Source organism: Hylobates moloch, unplaced genomic scaffold, assembly GCF_009828535.3.
Source record: "Hylobates moloch isolate HMO894 unplaced genomic scaffold, HMol_V3 SCAFFOLD_13, whole genome shotgun sequence".
Classification (NCBI taxonomy): domain Eukaryota; kingdom Metazoa; phylum Chordata; class Mammalia; order Primates; family Hylobatidae; genus Hylobates; species Hylobates moloch.
The window spans coordinates 51,423,516-51,443,065 of NW_026652288.1; the positions used below are offsets into that span (position 1 = coordinate 51,423,516).

Sequence of the window (19,550 nt, forward strand, 5' to 3'; positions counted from 1 at the left end):
TTTTTTTGAGACGGAGTCTCGCTCTGTCGCCCAGGCTGGAGTGCAGTGGCGCAATCTCGGCTCACTGCAAGCTCCGCCTCCCGGGTTCACGCCATTCTCCCGCCTCAGCCTCCCGAGTAGCTGGGACTACAGCCACCCGCCACCACGCCCGGCTAATTTTTTGTATTTTTAGTAGAGACGGGGTTTCACCGTTTTAGCCAGGATGGTCTCGATCTCCTGACCTCGTGATCCGCCCGCCTCGGCCTCCCAAAGTGCTGGGATTACAGGCGTGAGCCACCGCGCCCGGCCCGATATCCTTGCATTTCTAAAAGACTCCCATGCACTACATCCATGTCTTCCTTCATTCACGGTGCTAGAAGGACTACATGTTAGGGGACACTGAGGCATGAAGCAGTGTGGCTGTAGGCCAGTATCTTAGTCACCCCATTCCTTGCCTTGGAAGGGTATGACGCCTTTGGGCTCTTCCAGCCCTCTCAAAGGGGTACCAGCTGGCACCACAAAGCAGGAGGTGCTCACTGCCTGCTTGAAAGGCATTCTTGTCTCAGCCACAGTTCGGGCTTGGCGGCAGCCCTGTTCCCTCTCAATGTCCCAGTGTCTCCACCATCACTTCCTCTTGCTCCCCAGCCGGAGTCTCTGCCAAGAGATTCCTTACCAGGGACATGAGGATTGGACCTCAGGGAGACAAGACCACTGCCTTAGTCAGGAGCTGAAGCAGCGACAGGAAATGGAATATGGGGTATGGGATGAAGCTGGGAAAATCTGTCATGGGAGCAAATATAGTCCCCTAATACTTTGACCTTCTCCCTACATTGTACTTTGAGCCTCATCTTTCCTCTCCAAGGCCCTGACCATGGCCTCGGTCTGCTCCAAACCTACTTCCAATGGTCAGGATCCCTAATTCTCACTTCACCTAGCTGCTGTCTCTATCCCCAGTTCTTCTCACGGCCATTTAAAAAGAGCCCCTGGCATGTGCCTGTAGTCCTAACTACTCTGAAGGCTGAGGGTGGAGGACCGCTTGGAGCCCAGAAAGAAGTTTGAGGCTACAGTGAGCTGTAATGATGCTACTGCACTCCATCCGGCTTGGGAGACAGAGCGAGACCCTGTCTCTAAAAATATTTTTTTGGCTGGGCGCGGTGGCTCACACCTGTAATCTCAACACTTGGGGAAGTTGAGGTCAGGAGTTTTGGGTCACTTGAGGTCATCAGTTCAGGACCAGCCTGGTCAACATGGTGAAACCGGGTCTGTACTAAAAATGCAAAATAGTGTGGTGGCGTGCGGCTGTAATCCCAGCTATGCGGGAGGCTGAGGCAGGAGAATTGCTTGAACCTGGGAGGCAAAGTTTGCAGTGAGCCGAGATTGGGCCACTGCACTCCAGCCTGGGTGACAGAACAAGACTTTGTCTCAAAAAATAATTTTTTTTTTTTTTTTTAATAAAAAGGCTGGGTGCAGTGGCTCATGCCTGTAATTCCAGCACTTTGGGAGGCCGAGGTGGGTGGATCACCTGAGGTCAGGAGTCTGGTCAACATGGCAAAAACCCATTTCTACTAAAAATACAAAAAAATTAGCCAGGTGTGGTGGTGGGTGCCTGTAATCCCAACTACTCAGGAGGCTGAGGCAGGGGAATCTCTTGAACCCAGGAGGCGGAGGTTGCAGTGAGCCGAGGTCACACCACTGCACTCCAACCTGAGCGACAACAGCAAGACTCCATCTCAAAAAAAAAAAAAAAAAAAAGAAAAAGAACCTCCTGTTCCTTGGAGGCCCCTAGTACACCCCTAGCAACTCCAGAATGAGCTCTGCTTCCTGCCTCCTGGGTTGGGATACTGAGCTGCAGTCTTGGGCCTCTGTTCTTCTTCCCATGACTCCATGTGAGTCTGCCCTGAGGTCCAGTTCTCACTGTCTAACCTCTTTTACCTATAATTCTCCACCCTCTTCAACTCTTCCCTGACCCCTCTGTTCTGTTGTGGATGTCTCTAGGTCTCAGTCCTAAAGTGTTGCCCTTCATTCTGCACTTCTCCTCCCCTCTCCCTAAGCAGTGCGTCCCTCTTTCCACAGGAGGAAGTTCACTATGGCTCCAGTCCTCTGGCCATGCTGACGGCAGCGTGCAGCAAATTTGGTGGCTCCAGCCCTCTGCGGGACTCAACAACTCTGGGCAAAGCAGGCACAAAGAAGCCGTACTCTGTGGGCAGTGACTTTTCAGCCTCCAAAACCATGGGGGATGCTTATCCAGCCCCCTTTACAAGCACTAATGGGCTCCTTTCACCTGCAGGCAGTCCTCCAGCACCCACCTCAGGCTATGCCAATGACTACCCTCCCTTTTCCCACTCATTCCCTGGGCCCACGGGCACCCAGGACCCTGGGCTACTAGTGCCCAAGGGGCACAGCTCTTCTGACTGTCTGCCCAGTGTCTACACCTCTCTGGACATGACACACCCCTATGGCTCCTGGTACAAGGCAGGCATCCATGCAGGCATTTCACCAGGCCCAGGCAACGCTCCTACTCCATGGTGGGATATGCACCCTGGAGGCAACTGGCTAGGTGGTGGGCAGGGCCAGGGTGATGGGCTGCAAGGGACACTGCCCACAGGTCCAGCTCAGCCTCCACTGAACCCCCAGCTGCCCACCTACCCATCCGACTTTGCTCCCCTTAATCCAGCCCCCTACCCAGCTCCCCACCTCTTGCAACCAGGGCCCCAGCATGTCTTGCCCCAAGATGTCTATAAACCCAAGCCAGTGGGAAATAGTGGGCAGCTGGAGGGGAGTGGTGGAGCCAAACCCCCACGGGGTGCAAGCACCGGGGGCAGTGGTGGATATGGGGGCAGTGGGGCAGGGCGCTCCTCCTGCGACTGCCCTAATTGCCAGGAGCTAGAGCGGCTGGGAGCAGCAGCGGCTGGGCTGCGGAAGAAGCCCATCCACAGCTGCCACATCCCTGGCTGCGGCAAGGTGTATGGCAAGGCTTCGCACCTGAAGGCCCACTTGCGCTGGCACACAGGCGAGAGGCCCTTTGTCTGCAACTGGCTCTTCTGCGGCAAGAGGTTCACTCGTTCGGATGAGCTGGAGCGTCACGTGCGCACTCATACCCGGGAGAAGAAGTTCACCTGCCTGCTCTGCTCCAAGCGCTTTACCCGAAGCGACCACCTGAGCAAACACCAGCGCACCCACGGAGAACCAGGCCCGGGTCCCCCTCCCAGTGGCCCCAAGGAGCTGGGGGAGGGCCGCAGCACGGGGGAAGAGGAGGCCAGTCAGACGCCCCGACCTTCTGCCTCACCAGCAACCCCAGAGAAAGCCCCTGGAGGCAGCCCCGAGCAGAGCAACTTGCTGGAGATCTGAGCCGGGTGGAAGGTCTCCCACCCCAGGGCTGCCCTGCCAGTCTCTCTTGGCTCTCTAGACCACTGCTTGCCAATCACTCTCTTTACCCCATGCATGCCATCCTTCAGGGCTCTCTCCCTCTGTCTCCCTCCTGGCCATTCTGGGCTTGGGTATCTCCTTGCATGCCTCCTCAGCTCACGTTCTCTCTTCACCATGAGACTGGCTTTCTGCAAACTCTCATCTCAGGCCCTCCCCTTGTGCCTGATTCCTGCACTCCGGCTTCCTAGACTCTGGCCCTGCCACACCAACACACTTTCTATCTGGGCTTCCAACACTATTTCTCCAACTCACTCCTTGACATGTACCTTTTCTGCTTCTCAAGCTTATTTACTGCTGTCCCTCAGCCTCCAGGCTTCAGTCTTCCCAACTTCTTACACCATTGCTTTCCATTCTCCAGAACTCTTTTTCCTTTTTACAAACACAATGATAATGATAATTTATTGCCCCCTGGTGGCCTCTTCATCAGGGACCATGGTTAGGGGTATTGGGGTTAGTGACCTGGCCAGAGGCAGGGTGCCAAGAGGGGGCAGACCAGTGGGGATCTGATCCCAAAGATGGGGTGACCCCAGGGTCAGGGAGGCTGCCCCCAGGCCTGCATATTTAACCCCTATGTACCAGGAGTAATGATTAGTAATAATTCTATTTATGTAAGTTATGATGACGGGTCAGGTAGAGTGAGCTGGGGAGGGAAGTGGATCCATTTCTGCTAAGGAAATTCTAGTCAAATGCATCTCTGTATAGACAAAATATTAGTGGAGAAGATCTTGTTAATAGAATGTCTATCATCAGAATCTCAGTTGATAGGGTTTCTCTTGTAATGAAGTCTCTACAAATTGGGTTAGCTAGATCTCTGCTAAAGAGTTGATGGGGTATCTTTTGATTAGGGGGATCCCTAATATCCCCAGCCCCAGCCAGAAGCTGTGAAACCTTAAGTCCTATGGAGGGGAGAAGGATGGGAATGTGCCCCATCTCCCTTGACCCCAGAGCAGATTCCTCCACTGCCCCTCCCCTTAGACACCATGACCCCATCAGGTTAATCCCCTGTTGCCATGGTTATGGAGAGCTTGCAGCTGCCATCTTAGACGTGCTCTTTGGGGAAGCCCATCTAACAGGAGGACATTGGTTTGGGGGTGCACCTTCTGAAGAATGGGTGGGGAAGGCTTTCTCTGGGATCAGATTCAAATAAATCAAGTATGTATTGAGTGCCTACTCTGTGCAAGGCACTATGCTAGATCTGGTGTCTAGAAGCCCTGAGAAAGAACTTACAGAGCTAGGAGGACAGAGGCCCCCAAGCTGATCTGGGGGTGCATCCACGAACCCCCACCCTGGGACTTCGGATGCTCCCATCTCCACCTCCAGTGACTTTTAAAGCCGCGTCGTGCCTTTCCTGTAACTTTGGATCCTCCTTTTCTGTCCCTTGCTGTCTCAAGGCCCCAAGTTAAAGGGTTAAAGCCGCTGGAGCTTGGGGAGAGAACATTGTGGAATAGAAGGGATCATGCCCTTTGTGGAGTCTTTTTTTTTTTTAATTTAATAAATAAAAGTTGGATTTGAAATTTTGTCCTGGTGAGAAAAGGAGAAGAGGAAGGGCGAAGCGAGAGCCAATGGTTTTTTTTCCTTAGCAAATTGGGGACTACTCATGGGCGAATATTCTATTATGCACGTTTGCTTACCTATGCTCGCGGTAAAATAGTTTATCGGCCAGGAGTGGTGGCTCACGCATGTAATCCCAGCACTTCGGGAGGCCCAGAAGGGCGGATCACCTGAGGTCAGGAGTTCGAGAACATCCTCGCTAACATGATGAAACCCTGTCTCTACTAAAAATACAAAAATCTGCCGGGCGTGGTGGCAGGTGCCTGTAATCCCAGCTGATTGGGAGGCTGAAGCAGGAGAATCTCTGGAACCTGGGAGGCGGAGGTTGCAGTGAGCTGAGATCGCGCCACTGCACTCCAGCGTGGGCGGCAGAGCGAGACTCCGTCTCAAAACAAAACACAAAATTGTTTCTCGGTCAAATCCTCCAGCGGTGTTCAGTTTTTGGGAGTGCAGTGCTTTCTGCAGAGCTGGGAAGACTCACTGGTTTCTACCCTGGCCCTTTCTGGACTGCACCAACTGAGCCTGGTCAGGGCTGTGACGCGACCCGAGCGCCGGCACCGCGGTTGCAGCGCGGACTCCTGCGCGGCCCCAGTCGGGCGGTGGTGCGGCTCCCGGCGGGCAGACTGGGCCTGGCACGTAACCCGCCCCCTGCCCCGGGCCTGCAATCAGTCGTGCCCGCCACGGAGTTAGCCGAAGAACAAAAGCCACTCTGTGGCAGCATCCCCGAGCCACAATAGGGCTTTGTGCGGCCCCCCTCCGAAGGTTACCCCGCTGGGCTGAGGGGGCTCACAGGCCGCTCCCCCCGGCCTGGGCCCGACTCCCAGCTGCGCCCCGCGTCGGACTGTCCACCGCGCGGGTCGCAAGAGGCGCTGCTACGGGTGAGAGGGGGGCAGGCGATCCTGGGCGGGCTCGGATTACGAACCCCCTCCCCACCCTGACGCCACTCCCGCCCCCGCCCAGGTGCGAAATCTCCTGCCCTCCGGCTGGGCGCGCGGCTTCAAAGGCGCTTTGAAGAAATCCGAGTTCCGAAGACTTCTTTAGTGGGCTGGGGGCTGTGACGGAAGAGACCCGGGAGAGGGGGCTGGGGCGGAGGAAGGGCGGGGGGCGCCTTGGAGCTGGTCTGAGCGAGGCGGCGGCCTGAAGTGGACCCCTGGGATCCCGCCCCAACCCCGCCGGGCGGGCTCCTCCGGACCCCCCAGAGTCTGGCCCTCTCGCCTCCCGGTCTCCGCCTGTCCGGTGCCAGCTCCCGCCCGCCGCAGCCTCGCGGTCCTCCCCTCCCCAACTCCTCGGCCCCTTTCATCTTCCCTAGACTCCGCTTGGGGTTTTGCTGGTTTCTGGGAGATAAAAACCGCTTCAAATAGCGGCGGCGCGCTGCCAGGACAAACAGGGCCGGGCGGGCCATGTGCGCCTGGTTACCGGCCCCGGGTCGGGACGCTGGGCTCCAGCGGGCCCGGGAAGGGGTAGCGGGCGGAGCTCCAGGCACCCAGACTCCGGCGACGACTCCCAAAGTAGGGGGCCCCTTTTAGAAGCGGCCTGCACGCTGTCTCGGTTCCCGCCCAGGTCGTAGGGAGGGGCCGGCGGAGACCGCCCGCTAAGCGCTCGGAGCCCATAGGGCGGTGGGTCACGGTCGCTGCGTCGCCGGGCCAGCCGCGCCCCCTGGTGAAGTTACTGGGTGAACGCGCTGGGCCTGGACTTGGGCCTTTCTAGAACCCGCAAATGGTGAAAAGCGTTCCACAAACGTTAAATAAGCAGTATGGGGGAGGGGACAGTACTTGTGCCAGGCCAGTGCGGGGGCAGCGGGCGGAACAGCACTGTTCTTCTCTCCAGTTCACCTTACAGGGTAAGATGCAGGCACCTAACCGATCATTATAACCTGTTGGTGAAAATCGAGGTTTCATCGAAGGATGCAAGTTGCAGGCCAGAGTGATTTTTCCTAGGGGTATCTGGGTTTGGATGGTGTTACGACTAAGGTACAAACGGAAACTATCGTGGGTCCTCAGTGCTCTCCACTAATCTGTCACAGTCACCGACTCTCTCTCCCTCAAACCTGCCCACTTCCCGTCCTCAGGGAGAGCTTTCCCAGCCAGGTTCCCCAAACCATCCCCAGTGTATACCTTATGCTCTTCAAGCTTTCTGTCACTTCCCAGGTGACGGTGAACTCATATAGGAAATTAAATGGGGCTATGGGAAAAGGTTAGAGCAGGGGTCCCGCCACGGCCCATAGTGTAGGTGGCCTGTAAAGGAACCGCACACCAGGAGGCGAGCTGAGCAAGCTGAGCTCCGCCTCCTGTCAGATCAGCGGCATTAGATTCTCACAGTAGCGCGAACCCGGTTGTGAACTGCGCACGTGAAGGACCTAGGTTGCCCGCTTTTTATGAGAATCCAACTAATACCTGATGATCTCAGGTGTAACAGTTTCATCCCAAAACCATTCCCTCCCCCGCTCCCCGTGGAAAAACTGTCTTCCACTAAACCTGGTGCCAAAAAGGTTGGGGACCGCTAGGTTAGAGCCTTGCTACTTAAAATGTGGCCTGTGCAGTATCAGCTGGGAATTTTTTGGAACTATAGCCTCTGAGCACCACCCTAGGAGATGCTCAGGTGATTCCTATGTCCCTTAACAGTTGAGAAGTACTAGATTAGAGATCCACTTGCCTTCTCAGGTGAAGTGCATTTTCAGGAGACTCTGGAGCCCTTTGTTTTCTGACCTGGTAATAACTCTCTCGGGGGAATTTTTCAGGTGAAAAAGAAGGGCAGACATGGAATCCAGAATACTAGAACTAAATGCCCCCTAGATTATTCAATGAGACTGGTTGCTCTTGGGAGTGGGGACTGCCTTCTACATCTTCAAATCACTTAACATTTGTTAATGAACTATGACCAAGGTCACCTAGTTGATGGCACGGTTATAGCTATTAACCTCTGACATTTGTTTAGCACTTTAAAATTTATTAAATAGCTTCACTTTATTATTTTGTATGGAAAACAACCATATGAAATAATTAGGACACTGCAAATGAGAAAAGTGAGACTCAAAGAATTCAATGTTTTTTCCAAAGTCTGTAAGAGGGGCCCCCATTCTCTTTCTTTCTCCCTCTCCCTTCCTTCCCGTTTTTTTTTTTTTTGTTCTTTTTTGTTTTTTTTTTTTTGAGACGGAGTTTCGCTCTTGTTGCCCAGGTTGGAGTGCAGTGGCGCGATCTCTGCTCACTGCAACCTCCGTCTTCCAGGTTCAAGGGATTCTCCTGCCTCAGCCTCCCGAGTAGCTGGGATTACAGGCTTGTACCACGATGCCCGGCTAGTTTTGTGTTTTTAGTAGAGATGGGGTTTCTCCATGTTGGTCAGGCTGGTCTCGAAATCCTGACCTCAGGTATCAGCCCACCTCAGCTTCCCAAAGTGCTGGGATTATAGGCATGAGCCACCGCGCCAGGCTCTTTCTCTATCCCTTTCTTTCTCTCTTGATTGCTTGACAGGGTCTCGCTCTTTGACCCAGGCTGGAGTGCAGTGGTGCTATCTTGGATCATTGTAGTCTCGATTCTCCCATCTCAGCCTTCTGAGTAGCTGGACTAAAGATGCTTGCCACCACCACGCTGGCTAACTTTTGAATTTTTTGTAGATACAGGGTCTTGCTATGTTGCCCAAGCTGGTCTTGAACTCCTGGGCTCAAGAGATCAGCCTCGGCCTCCCAAAGTGCTGGGATTACAGGTGTGAGCTACCACACCCAGCCTCACTTTTATTCTTAAGTGAGAATAACTGGTTTGGGTGTATCTAGGTTCAATTTCTCTGTGACTCACTTTCCTCGTGGTGACAGAACAGCACCCACCTTATGGGGTTGTAAGATTATAAAAGCACTTATTGTAATAAGTGCTCAGGATAGTTTTGCAGCCCGGCAAGGTGGCTCAGGCCTGTAATCCCAGCACTTTGGGAGGCCAAAGCGGGCAGATCACTTGAGGTCAGGAGTTTGAGACCAGCCTGGCCAACATGGTAAAACCTCGTCTCTACTAAAAATACAAAATTAGCTGGGCGTGGTGGCGCATGCCTGTAATCCCAGCTACTCCAGAGATTGAGGCAGGACAATCACTTGAACCGGGGAGGCAGAGGTTGCAGTGAGCTGAGATAGCGCTACTGCCTTCATCCTGGGCAATAGAGTGAAACCCTGTCTTTCAAAAAATAAAATAAAATAAAGTTTTCCTTTTTTTTTTTTTTTTTGAGACAAAGTTCCCCTCTTGTTACCCAGGCTGGAGTGCAATGGTGCGATCTCGGCTCACTGCAATCTCCCCTCCGGGGTTCAAGAGATTCTCCTGCCTCAGCCTCCCGATTAGCTAGGATTACAGGTGCCCGCCACCACGCCCGACTAATTTTTGTATTTTTAGTATAGATGGGGTTTTCAGCATGTTGGCCAGGCTGGTCTGCAAACTCCTGACCTTCAGATGATCCACCCACCTCGGCCTCCCAAAGTGCTGGGATTACAGGCGTGAGCCACCGCGCCTGGCAGGAAATGTTAGTTTTCCAACCGTCCCCACCTCCCTTTCCAGGACTCCTAACCTTGTGGGTGCAGCACTGTTCCTCCTCTCTGAGGCTTTTCCCTCAGCTTTCCAGCCAGCTGCCTGTGACATAGCCTGTATTTTCCTCTGGGTGATCCACAGGCCTGGGAGGGTTAATTTGGTACTTCCCTGAATGTGGCTTATTTCGGGCTTTCTAAGCGCTAAGACAGTGAGTGGGAGAAGGTGTTCGGGAATTCGGAGCTGGGAAAAACAGTAGTCTCATGGAAAACAACAGAAAAAAACCCCACTCCTGCCTGGTAACCAACGGTTGGCCCCGGGACGTGTCCGCGCTGCTCCCCCTCCGGCCGCCAGGGGGCGCAGGAAGAAGCTTTGGAGGTCTGTCCCGGGACCGCGTACTCGTCCTTCTTTCGCATTAGTCTTTTCTTCACTTCCGTTGAGTGCCGCCTCGCCGTTTGTCCCTTGCGGCTACCCGTCCGCATACGAATCTAGCCCGGGAACCGAGTTGCGGGAGTGCGGTCTGTGCCGTTCCGGCCAGGAGATTTGCCGACTGCAGACGTCCTGCGAACCGGCAAGATGTGCTCCCTGGGGTTGTTCCCTCCTCCACCGCCGCGGAGTCAAGTCACGCTATATGAGCACAATAACGAGCTGGTGACGGGCAGTAGCTATGAGAGCCCGCCCCCCGACTTCCGGGGCCAGGTGGCCTGGGCGAGGAGGGAGGGGACCTACAGACGTGGGGGCGGAGTCGGGAACCACTGGGGAAGGGAGGCAGTGTGACAGGGGCAGGGTCGCAGAGTCTGGCGGACTGGAAACAGCTTGGCCCCGGCAGGAGAATAGAAGGGCTGGAATCTGTTTTAGGACTGGGATTGGAGTATAACGGGGGGTTAAGGAGCTGTGGAGGAGGCCTAGAGGGAATGGAGAGAATGAGGGAGAATCTAGGGAGTGTGAGAATGCGGGAGAACTATCTAAAAGTTAGGGACAGTATCTGGGAAGGATCAGAAAGATACAACATGGAACTTTTTTCCATGGTGTTCCTGGGAAGGACAAGGAAGGGAAACTGACATTTATTGAGCGTTTGCTATGTAAGAGGCTGAGTCAGGTATTTTCTAAAAATGTTATGTGGTTTCATAATCACAGCAACCCTATGAAATACTATTCTACTTGCGCTAAAATATTATTCCCGTATCTTAGATACGGGAGCTAAGACTTGTTTCCCATTCTCACAAGTGTTAGCTTTGTGGAAATGGGAAACAGACCTCTGGAATCTCTTATACTTAGCCCAGCGGTGGGTCGGAGATGGCAAGGAGTTAAAGATTTGGGAAGAGACTGACTCACCGTCACACCCCTCACTTTTGTGCTATAGTGGATCAATCTTCCTGTCCTACACCTGACCAAGGATCCCTTAAAGACCCCTGGAAGGCTGGACCATGGCACAAGAACTGCCTTCATCCATCACCGGGAGCAAGTGTGGAAGAGATGCATCAACATTTGGTGAGGCATGGCAAAGGGTTTCCTGGGTCATAGTCTGCAGATCCTGGAAAATGAGTCACCACCCCTTTACCTTGGGGTGTTCTTCAAAAGATTTTTATTCAGGCTGTCTCCATGAGAGCTGTATATCCTAAATCATACGAAATTTTTAGTCCTTATTGTAGAACTCAAATGCTCAATAAATGTCAGGTTGAGGCAGGAGGCTTCCTTGCCCTTCCCAGGAACACTATGGAAAAAATAGTTCCATTTCATCTCTAGTAACTTGCCTTGCTTTCTGGCTTGATTAGGTGAACCTGCTCCCTGCCCCCACCTCATGTCATTAGCACTTCTGAGCTTTTACCTAAAGCTCAGCAAGATCAGATGTAAGGTTGCACTGAATAATCTCCTACATAGGTCTTACACTTTGCACTTGTAGGAGTGGAGCTACACTACCTGGTTTCATTTTCTTTCTTTTTTTTTTTTTTTGAGATGGAGTTTCATGCTTGTTGTCCAGGCTGGAGTGCAGTGGCACGATCTCAGCTCACTGCAACTTCCACCTCCCAGGTTCAAGCGATTCTCCTGCTTTAGTCTCCCGAGTAGCTAGGATTACAGGCATGCGCCACCAAGCCCAGCTAATTTTGTATTTTTAGTAGAGACAGGGTTTCCCCATGTTGGTCAGGCTGGTCTTGAACTTGCGACCTCAGATGATGTGCCCGCCTCAGCCTCCCAAAGTGCTGGGATTACAGGCGTGAGCCACCGTGCCCGGCTCATTTTATTTATTTATTTATTTATTTTTTTTGAGACTGAGTCTTGCTGTGTTGCCAGGCTGGAGTGCAGAGGTGCGATCTCGGCTCACTGCAGCCTCCGCCTCTCGGGTTCAATCAGTTCCCCTGCCTCAGCCTCCCGAGTAGCTGGGACTATAGGGATGTGCCACCACGCCCAGCTAACTTTTTGTATTTTAGTAGAGATGGGATTTCACCATGTTGGCCAGGCTGGTCTGGACTCCTGACCTCAGGTAATCTGCCTGCCTTGGCCTCCCAAAGTGCTGAGATTACAGCTACTGCACCTGGACCTATTAATGGCACATATTAATTCCTTTAAGGGTTGTTTATGCAAGGCACAGTGACTCACGCCTATAATCCCAGCGCTTTGGTAGGCTGAGGCCGGCAGATTGCTTGAGCTTAGTAGTTCGAGACTAGCCTGGGGAACATGGCGAAACCATGTTCTTTTCTCTACAAGAAAAGTACAAAAACTAGCTGGGTATGGTGGTATGCACCTTTAGTCCCAGCTACTCCGGAGGCTTATGTATAGGAGGATCGCTTGAGCCTGGGAGGTGGAGGTTGCAGTGAGCCAAGATTGTGCCAGTGCAGTGACACTGAGTGAGACCTTGTCTCAAAAAAAAAAAAAGGGTTAATATTTTTATTAATACCATTACCATTTGTAGGATAAATTCCTAGAAATTAAGTTGCTGGCTCATAGGGTATGTTCATCTGTAATTTTGTGAGCTGTTCCAAATAGTCCTCTGTCAAAATCGTACATGTATATGGTCCCACCAGCAGTGTATGGGAGTGCCTGTTTTCCAACACATGTGCTGTCAAGCTTTGATCTTTGGTACTTCAGTACAGTTTAATGGGCATGCCTGTGTGTGTGAAGTTGAATATCAATTTGTTGAAAAGCCATTCGTTCCCAGGCTCCTTCTTGTCTCCTACTTCTGCGGCTGCTGCTTCTCAGGCTTTTTGGTGGCTCCTCTTCCTGATGTCCCTTAAATGTTGGTGTTTTTGGTGCTAGATTTCCAGTTGATGCACCAGACCTGGTGTTCACGTGTTTGCCAAATTATCCTGCTTGAATATTTCACAGACTTCATATATTCAGCATGCTCAAATCCGATCTCTTTATTTCTCTCTCCAAATCTGCTTCTCTGGATGGTTCACTTTAAGGAATGATCAAATTACTCATTCAGGAAAAAGTGGTTTGAGTATAGGTTCTGGGGTAGATAGATGGTTGAATCCTGACTGCTACTTTCTACTTAGATTACCTTGTTCATATTAATTAACCTCTTCACACCTTTGTTCTCTCATGTAAAAATGCAGTGATAGTCTGGGCGCGGAAGCTCATGCCTGTAATCCCAGCACTTTGGGAGGCCGAGGTGGGTGTATCACCTGAGGTCAGGAGTTCGAGACCAGCCTGGCCAATGTGGTGAAACTCCGTGTGTAATCCTAATTACTTAGGAGGCTGAGGTGCAAGAATTGCTTGCACCCAGGAGGTAGAGGTTGCAGTGAGCCGAGTTCACACCACTGCACTCCAGCCTGGGTGACAGAGTGAGACTCCATCTTAAAACAGACACACACACACACACACACACACACACACACACACTCTGAAACCCCGTCTCTACAAAAAATTTAAAAATTAGCTGGGCACGATGGTGTGCACGCGTAGTCTCAGCTCTCGGGAGGCCGAGGCAGGAATACCTGAGCTCAGGAGATTGAGGCTGCAGCGAGCCGTGATGGTGATACTGCACTCCAGCCTGGGTCAAAGAGCAAGACCCTGTCTCAATAAAATAAAAATAAATGCAGTTATAACAATACCTATCTTGTAGGATTGTCATAATGGCTTGATTAGTTAATGTGAGGCACCTAGTCCAGAGCTGGCACACTGTAAGCGTATTAGCTGATGTAATTATTACCTAGGTGTTTCTGTTGTATTGCTCTTTCCTTCACTAATGTCTGATTAGTCTTCATATCTTGTTTATGCTGATTCCTAAATCTCTCAAATCTGTCTCTTTTTCTTCATCCCCACCAGTTCAGGCCACTTTCACCTTTTTCCTAGCTTCCTGAAGTAGATTCTTTTTTTTTTTTTGAGACTGAGTCTCACTCTGTCGCCCAGGCTGGAGTGCAGTGGCGTGATCTCAGCTCACTGCAACCTCTGTCTCCTAGGTTCAAGCAATTCTTCTGCGTCAGCCTCTGAGTAGCTGGGACTACAGGTGCACACCACCATGCCCGGTTAATTTTTGTTTTGTTTTATTTTTTTGGTTTCTTTTTTTTTTTTGAGACAGAATCTCGCTCTGGAGTGCAGTGGCGCAATCTCGGCTCACTGCAAGCTCTGCCTCCCGGGTTCACGCCATTCTCCTGCCTCAGCCTCTCTGAGTAGCTGGGACTACAGGCGCTCGCCACCACGCCCGGCTAATTTTTTTGTATTTTTAGTAGAGACGGGGTTTCACCGTGGTCTCGATCTCCTGACCTCGTGATCCGCCTGCCTCGGCCTCCCAAAGTGCTGGGATTACAAGCGTGAGCCACCGCGCCCGGCTTATTTTTTTGGTTTCTTTTTGAGACGGAGTCTCACTCTGTTGCCCAGGCTGGAGTTCAGTGGCACAATCTCGGCTCACTGCAAGCTCCGCCTCCCGGGTTCACTCCATTCTCCTGCCTCAGCCTCCTGAGTAGCTGGGACTACAGGCGCCCGCCACCAAGCCTGGCTAATTTTTTGTTATTTTTGAGATGGAGTCTCGCTCTGTTGCCCAGGCTGGAGTGCAGTGGCGCAATCTCGGCTCACTGCAAGCTCCGCCTCCCGGGTTCACGCCATTCTCCTGCCTCAGCCTCTCCGAGTAGCTGGGACTACAGGCGCCCGCCACCACGCCCGGCTAATTTTTTTTGTATTTTTAGTAGAGACGGGGTGTCACCGTGGTCTCGATCTCCTGAGCTCGTGATCCGCCCGCCTCGGCCTCCCAAAGTGCTGGGATTACAAGCGTGAGCCACCGTGCCCGGCCTAAGCCTGGCTAATTTTTTGTATTTTTAGTAGAGATGGGGTTTCACCATGTTAGCCAGGATGGTCTCAATCTCCTGACCTCGTGATCCACCCACCTCAGCCTCCCAAAGTGCTGGGATTACAGGCGTGAGCCACCACGGCCAGCCTGGCCTTTCCTGTTCTTATCACTCTCTAATTTGCAGCCAGACTGCTCTTTCTAAAATGCTGCTGTGTGATCTGTTTATTCTTCTCCTTAGAAACCTTCCATGGCTTTCCATTCACTGTCTTAGAGCAAGTCCCAACTCCTTAACCTGCTCACAAAGCCCCAAAAGTCCTCTGAGCCTTGGTTGTCTCATCCGTAAATGGGTAGAATCTCGTTCAGATTTGTGAGATATGTAAATGAAAGGACAGCATGTAGAGTGCTTGGTACATAGTTGGCACTCATTAAATGTGAGTGCCCATATTTTTAATACATGTATATTGAATGAATGAATGAAACTGGTAGAGAGGGACAGAGGGGATCAGAGTAACCTGACCTACATTTTCCTCCCTTATCAGGCGTGATGTGGGCCTTTTTGGGGTGCTAAATGAAATTGCAAACTCAGAAGAAGAGGGTAAGTATTTTTCCCTCCAGGCTTCCTTAGTTTTGTGGTTATCTCCCCTCCATATTCTTGAACTCACCCCAACACCTGTTGGCTCAGCCTCTTTTAGCCCTATTTTTCCTGTCCTCTCCTCTCCCTACCCAAATAACCCAGAGTGGGTGTCCAGAGTGAGGTGTTGAGAGCACTTACTGGGCAGAAGGACCTGGGGAGTGCCTGTCCTTCCTTGTCTTTCACCTAGAGGGTACCTGGTAAGAGGCCTGTGAATGGTTTAATCAGAGCTGCTTCCTCAACCCTACAGTGTTTGAGTGGGTGAAGACGGCATCCGGCTGGGCCCTGGCACTCTGTCGATGGGCCTCTTCCCTCCATGGGTCCCTGTTCCCCCATCTGTCTGTAAGTTTGGCTTCCTCCCCAGCCCTCTGCATTTGCTGTGTCCCTATCCTACTCTGCCCCCATTCCTATCCTTGCAGGTCAGGGTTGGGTGTGATGACTTCAGAGGGTAGGAGTGGTCCACCTCCCCTGTAGGAATATTGAGGAGATGGGCTCCTTTTGCCCCAGTGTGTCCTGTGTCTACTTTGTTCTTACAGCTCAGGAGCGAAGATCTGATTGCTGAATTTGCCCAAGTCACAAACTGGTGAGTGCACAAGCCCTGGAGCTTTGTGGGAAGGAAGTCCTGAACCTCGAAACTTCCTTTGGGGAGAAGGCAAAGACTCCTACTCCTTTTCTGATTGCTCACCATATTCTCGTTCCTCCTGTTCCCCCAAAAAAGAATACAAGAAAAAGTAGAAAAAAAACCATGTCCTTACTGGAAATGAATGTGAGCTTCTGGGCTTGGGTAGGGATAGGTGCAGGAACTCTTTATGTTAACCCCTTCCTTAGGTCCAGCTGCTGCTTGCGTGTCTTTGCATGGCACCCCCACACCAACAAGTTTGCAGTGGCCCTGCTAGATGACTCAGTCCGTGTGTATAATGCCAGCAGGTGTGTGTGGGGACACCAGGTGGGCTCTGACTTGTCAATATCACCTTCCCTTGCCAGCCTTGGTTGCGGGGAGTCCTGTAGTTCTTGAACCTGATTCATAGGGCTCCGTCCAGAACTGGGGTCAGAGACGCTCCATGACTGGATGTGTGCTTTTTCTAGACCTAACCTTTATCCCCTCCTGTCCTATAGTGCCCCTGGCCCCTGGATGGATCATCCTTCTTCTCTGTGGCTTTCCCTCTTTAACTGCACTCTGGTCCCTGGAGCCTTAGTGTTCCTGCCTTGACTCAGTTTCCTGCCCCTTCACCCTAGCACCATAGTCCCCTCCCTGAAGCACCGGCTGCAGCGAAATGTGGCGGCTCTGGCCTGGAAGCCCCTTAGTGCCTCTGTCTTGGCTGTGGCCTGCCAGAGCTGCATTCTCATCTGGACCCTGGACCCTACCTCCTTGTCTACCCGGTGAGTCCTAGTAGCCTGTCTTACCTTGGCCTGAGAGTTGTGCAATGCTAAGCATGGTGGGTGGTGAGGAGGTCTGAAAGGAGAAGTTCTTTGTCCTCACAGCACTTCCCAGGGCTATGGGAAAAGCAGATGTAAGATCAAGGTGGGTTGCTGAGAATAATCTGGAGAAAGAGAACTAGGGGCTTTTTGGATTATGGGGACAATGTGTCTATGGGTTACGGGGTGGAAAGACTGTCTTTCAGAGGACTATCAGGAGACTTAAAGGAAGTGTGAAGAAAATTAGTACTGATAAGATCAGAAACTAATGAAATTAGAAAAAGAATACCTGTGAGAACTAACTAAAAATAAAACCAGAAACTCGTTCTTTAAATTATTATTATTATTATTTTTTTCTTTTTGAGACAGAGTCTTGCTGTCGCCCAGGCTGGAGTGCAGTGGTGTGATCTCGGCTCACTGCAGGCTCCGCCCCCCGGGGTTCACGCCATTCTCCTGCCTCAGCCTCCCTAGTAGCTGGGACTACAGGCGCCCACCATCTCACCCGGCTAATTTTTTGTATTTTTAGTAGAGACGGGGTTTCACTGTGTTAGCCGGGATGGTCTCGATCTCCTGACCTCGTGATCCGCCCGCCTCGGCCTCCCAAAGTGCTGGGATTACAGGCGAGAGCCACCGTGCCTGGCCTGGTTCTTTAAATTATGAGTAAGCTGGGCGCGGTGGCTCATGCCTGTAATTCCAACACTTCGGGATGTGGAGGCGGGTGGATCACCTGAGGTCAGGAGTTCGAGACCAGCCTGGCCAACATGGCGAAACCTTGTCTCTACTAAAAATATGAAAATTAGCTGAGTGTGGTGGTACACACCTGTAGTCCCAGCTACTTGGGAAGCTGAGGCAGGAGAATCGCTTGAATCTGAGAGGCGGAGGTTGCAGTGAGCCGAGATCATGCCATTGTACCCCAGCCTGGGCAACAGAGTGAGACTCTGTCTCAAAAAAAAAAAAAATTATGAATAAAGGCTGGGGACAGTGGCTCACACCTGTATTCCCAACATTTTGGGAGGCCAAGGCATGAGGATCAGCTGAGGTCAGGAGTTTGAGACCAGTCTGGCCGACATGGTAAAACCCGTCTCTGCTAAAAATACAAAAATTAGGCCAGGCGCAGTGGCTCATGCCTGTAATCCCAGCACTTTGGGAGACCAAGGTGGGTGGATTTCTTGAGGCCAGGAGTTTGAAACCAGCCTGGCCAACGTGGCCCCATCTCTACTAAAAATACAAAAAAATTAGCTGGATGTAGTGGTGCATGCCTGTGATCCCAGCTACTTGGGAGGCTGAGACACAGGAATCACTTGAACCCGGGAAGCAGAGGTTGCAGTGAGTTGACATCACGCCACTACAGCTGCACTCTGGTCTGGGCGACAGAGTGAGACCCTGTCTCAAAAAAAAAAAAAAAAAAGTCCGGGAGGCTGAGGCAGGTGGATCATGAGGTCAGGAGATAGAGACCATCCTGGCTAACACGGTGAAACCCCGTCTCTACTAAAAATACAAAAAATCAGCTGGGCGTGGTGGTGCTCGCCTGTAGTCTCAGCTACTCGGCAGGAGAGTCACTTGAACCCGGGAGGCGGAGGTTGCAGTGAGCTGAGATCACGCCACTGTACTCTAGCCTGGGCAACAAAGCAAGACTCTGTCTCAAAAACAAAACAAAACAAGACAAAACATATATATGTATATATACACACACACACAGGTATATATATGTTATATATATACGTGTATATATATGTGTATACGTGTATGCACATAGATATATGAATAAAGAAGTAAACCTTTTGGTCAGCCTAATTAAGGAGAAAAAGAAAATCAAAGTATAGGCCGGGCGCGGTGGCTCACGCCTGTAATCCCAGCACTTTGGGAGGCTGAGGCGGGTGGATCGCGAGGTCAGGAGATCGAGACCATCCTGGCTAACACAGTGAAACCTCGTCTCTGCTAAAAATACAAAAAATTAGCCGGGCGAGGTGGCGGGCGCCTGTGGTCCCAGCTGCTCGGGAGGCTGAGGCAGGAGAATGGCATGAACCCCGGAGGGGCAGAGCCTGCAGTGAGTCGAGATCGCGCCACTGCACTCCAGCCTGGGTGACAGCAAGACTGTCTCAAAAAAAAAAAAAAAAAAAGAAAACCAAAGTATACTATTTTTAGAAGTGGAAAGATATAGATATGGTAGAAAATAGAAGAATTATAAAAGAATATTGTGGACATGTTTAGGCCAACAGATTTGAAAATCTGAAGGAAATGTTTGATTTCTTTTTTATTTTATTTTATTTTATTTTATTTTTAATTTTTTTTGCACACAAAAACAATAAACATTTTCTAAAAATACATACAAACAAAAAGATGCATATCAGACATATTAGGAAGGTTGCACATGGGAAGTCGGGGAATAGAAATGGGGGGTGGGAGTTAAAATAAATGTGAGAGGGACTTTATATGGATCAGTGATAATAACTCAATCCTCAATTTGACAAAGAAGAGGGAGAAGGAAGAGGAAGAAAAAGAAAGTGGGATAAAGGATCAGAAAGGGAGGAAAATAGAAAAAATTAGAGTATGACTCCAGGGTAGACCTGTTTTGTTGTCACTGAGTTGGTTGGTTGGTTTGTCTGTTGTATTTTTCATGTTTCACCATGTTGGCCAGACTGGTCTCGAACTCCTAGCCCGAAGTGATCAACCCGCCTCGCCCCCCAGAGTGCCGGGACCACAGGCGTGAGCCACCACGTCCAGCCCCCACATTGCTTCTGGCCTCCGTGGTAGACCTCCGAGACGGAGCGGCCGGGCAGAGGCGCTCCTCACTTCTTCCCAGACACGGGGCGGCCGGGCAGAG

At 51.5% G+C, this 19,550-nt stretch overlaps 2 protein-coding genes across 4 annotated transcripts in view; both read left to right on the plus strand.

Annotated features, from left to right (window-relative positions):
- The window catches only part of SP7 (Sp7 transcription factor), a 15,051-nt gene extending 10,132 nt beyond the window's left edge, over positions 1 to 4,919 (plus strand). The window contains exon 3 of one of the 2 annotated variants that reach the window (XM_032173607.2): positions 2,053 to 4,919. In XM_032173607.2, coding sequence (XP_032029498.1) covers positions 2,053 to 3,327 — 1,275 coding nt within the window. In that variant the 3' untranslated portion in view covers positions 3,328 to 4,919. The remainder of the gene's footprint in view (positions 1 to 2,052) is intronic. The other variant, XM_058426732.1, reaches the window with a different exon arrangement.
- A 1,755-nt stretch (positions 4,920 to 6,674) lies between these two features.
- Positions 6,675 to 19,550, plus strand: part of AAAS (aladin WD repeat nucleoporin) — a 23,377-nt gene continuing 10,501 nt past the window's right edge. Inside the window, exons 1-7 of one of the 2 annotated variants that reach the window (XM_032173609.2) lie at positions 6,675 to 6,796; positions 10,816 to 10,943; positions 15,219 to 15,274; positions 15,561 to 15,652; positions 15,847 to 15,893; positions 16,139 to 16,237; positions 16,547 to 16,690. In XM_032173609.2, coding sequence (XP_032029500.1) covers positions 6,710 to 6,796; positions 10,816 to 10,943; positions 15,219 to 15,274; positions 15,561 to 15,652; positions 15,847 to 15,893; positions 16,139 to 16,237; positions 16,547 to 16,690 — 653 coding nt within the window. In that variant the 5' untranslated portion in view covers positions 6,675 to 6,709. Of the gene's footprint in view, positions 6,797 to 9,881; positions 10,152 to 10,815; positions 10,944 to 15,218; positions 15,275 to 15,560; positions 15,653 to 15,846; positions 15,894 to 16,138; positions 16,238 to 16,546; positions 16,691 to 19,550 lie in introns of those variants that run through there. The other variant, XM_032173608.2, reaches the window with a different exon arrangement.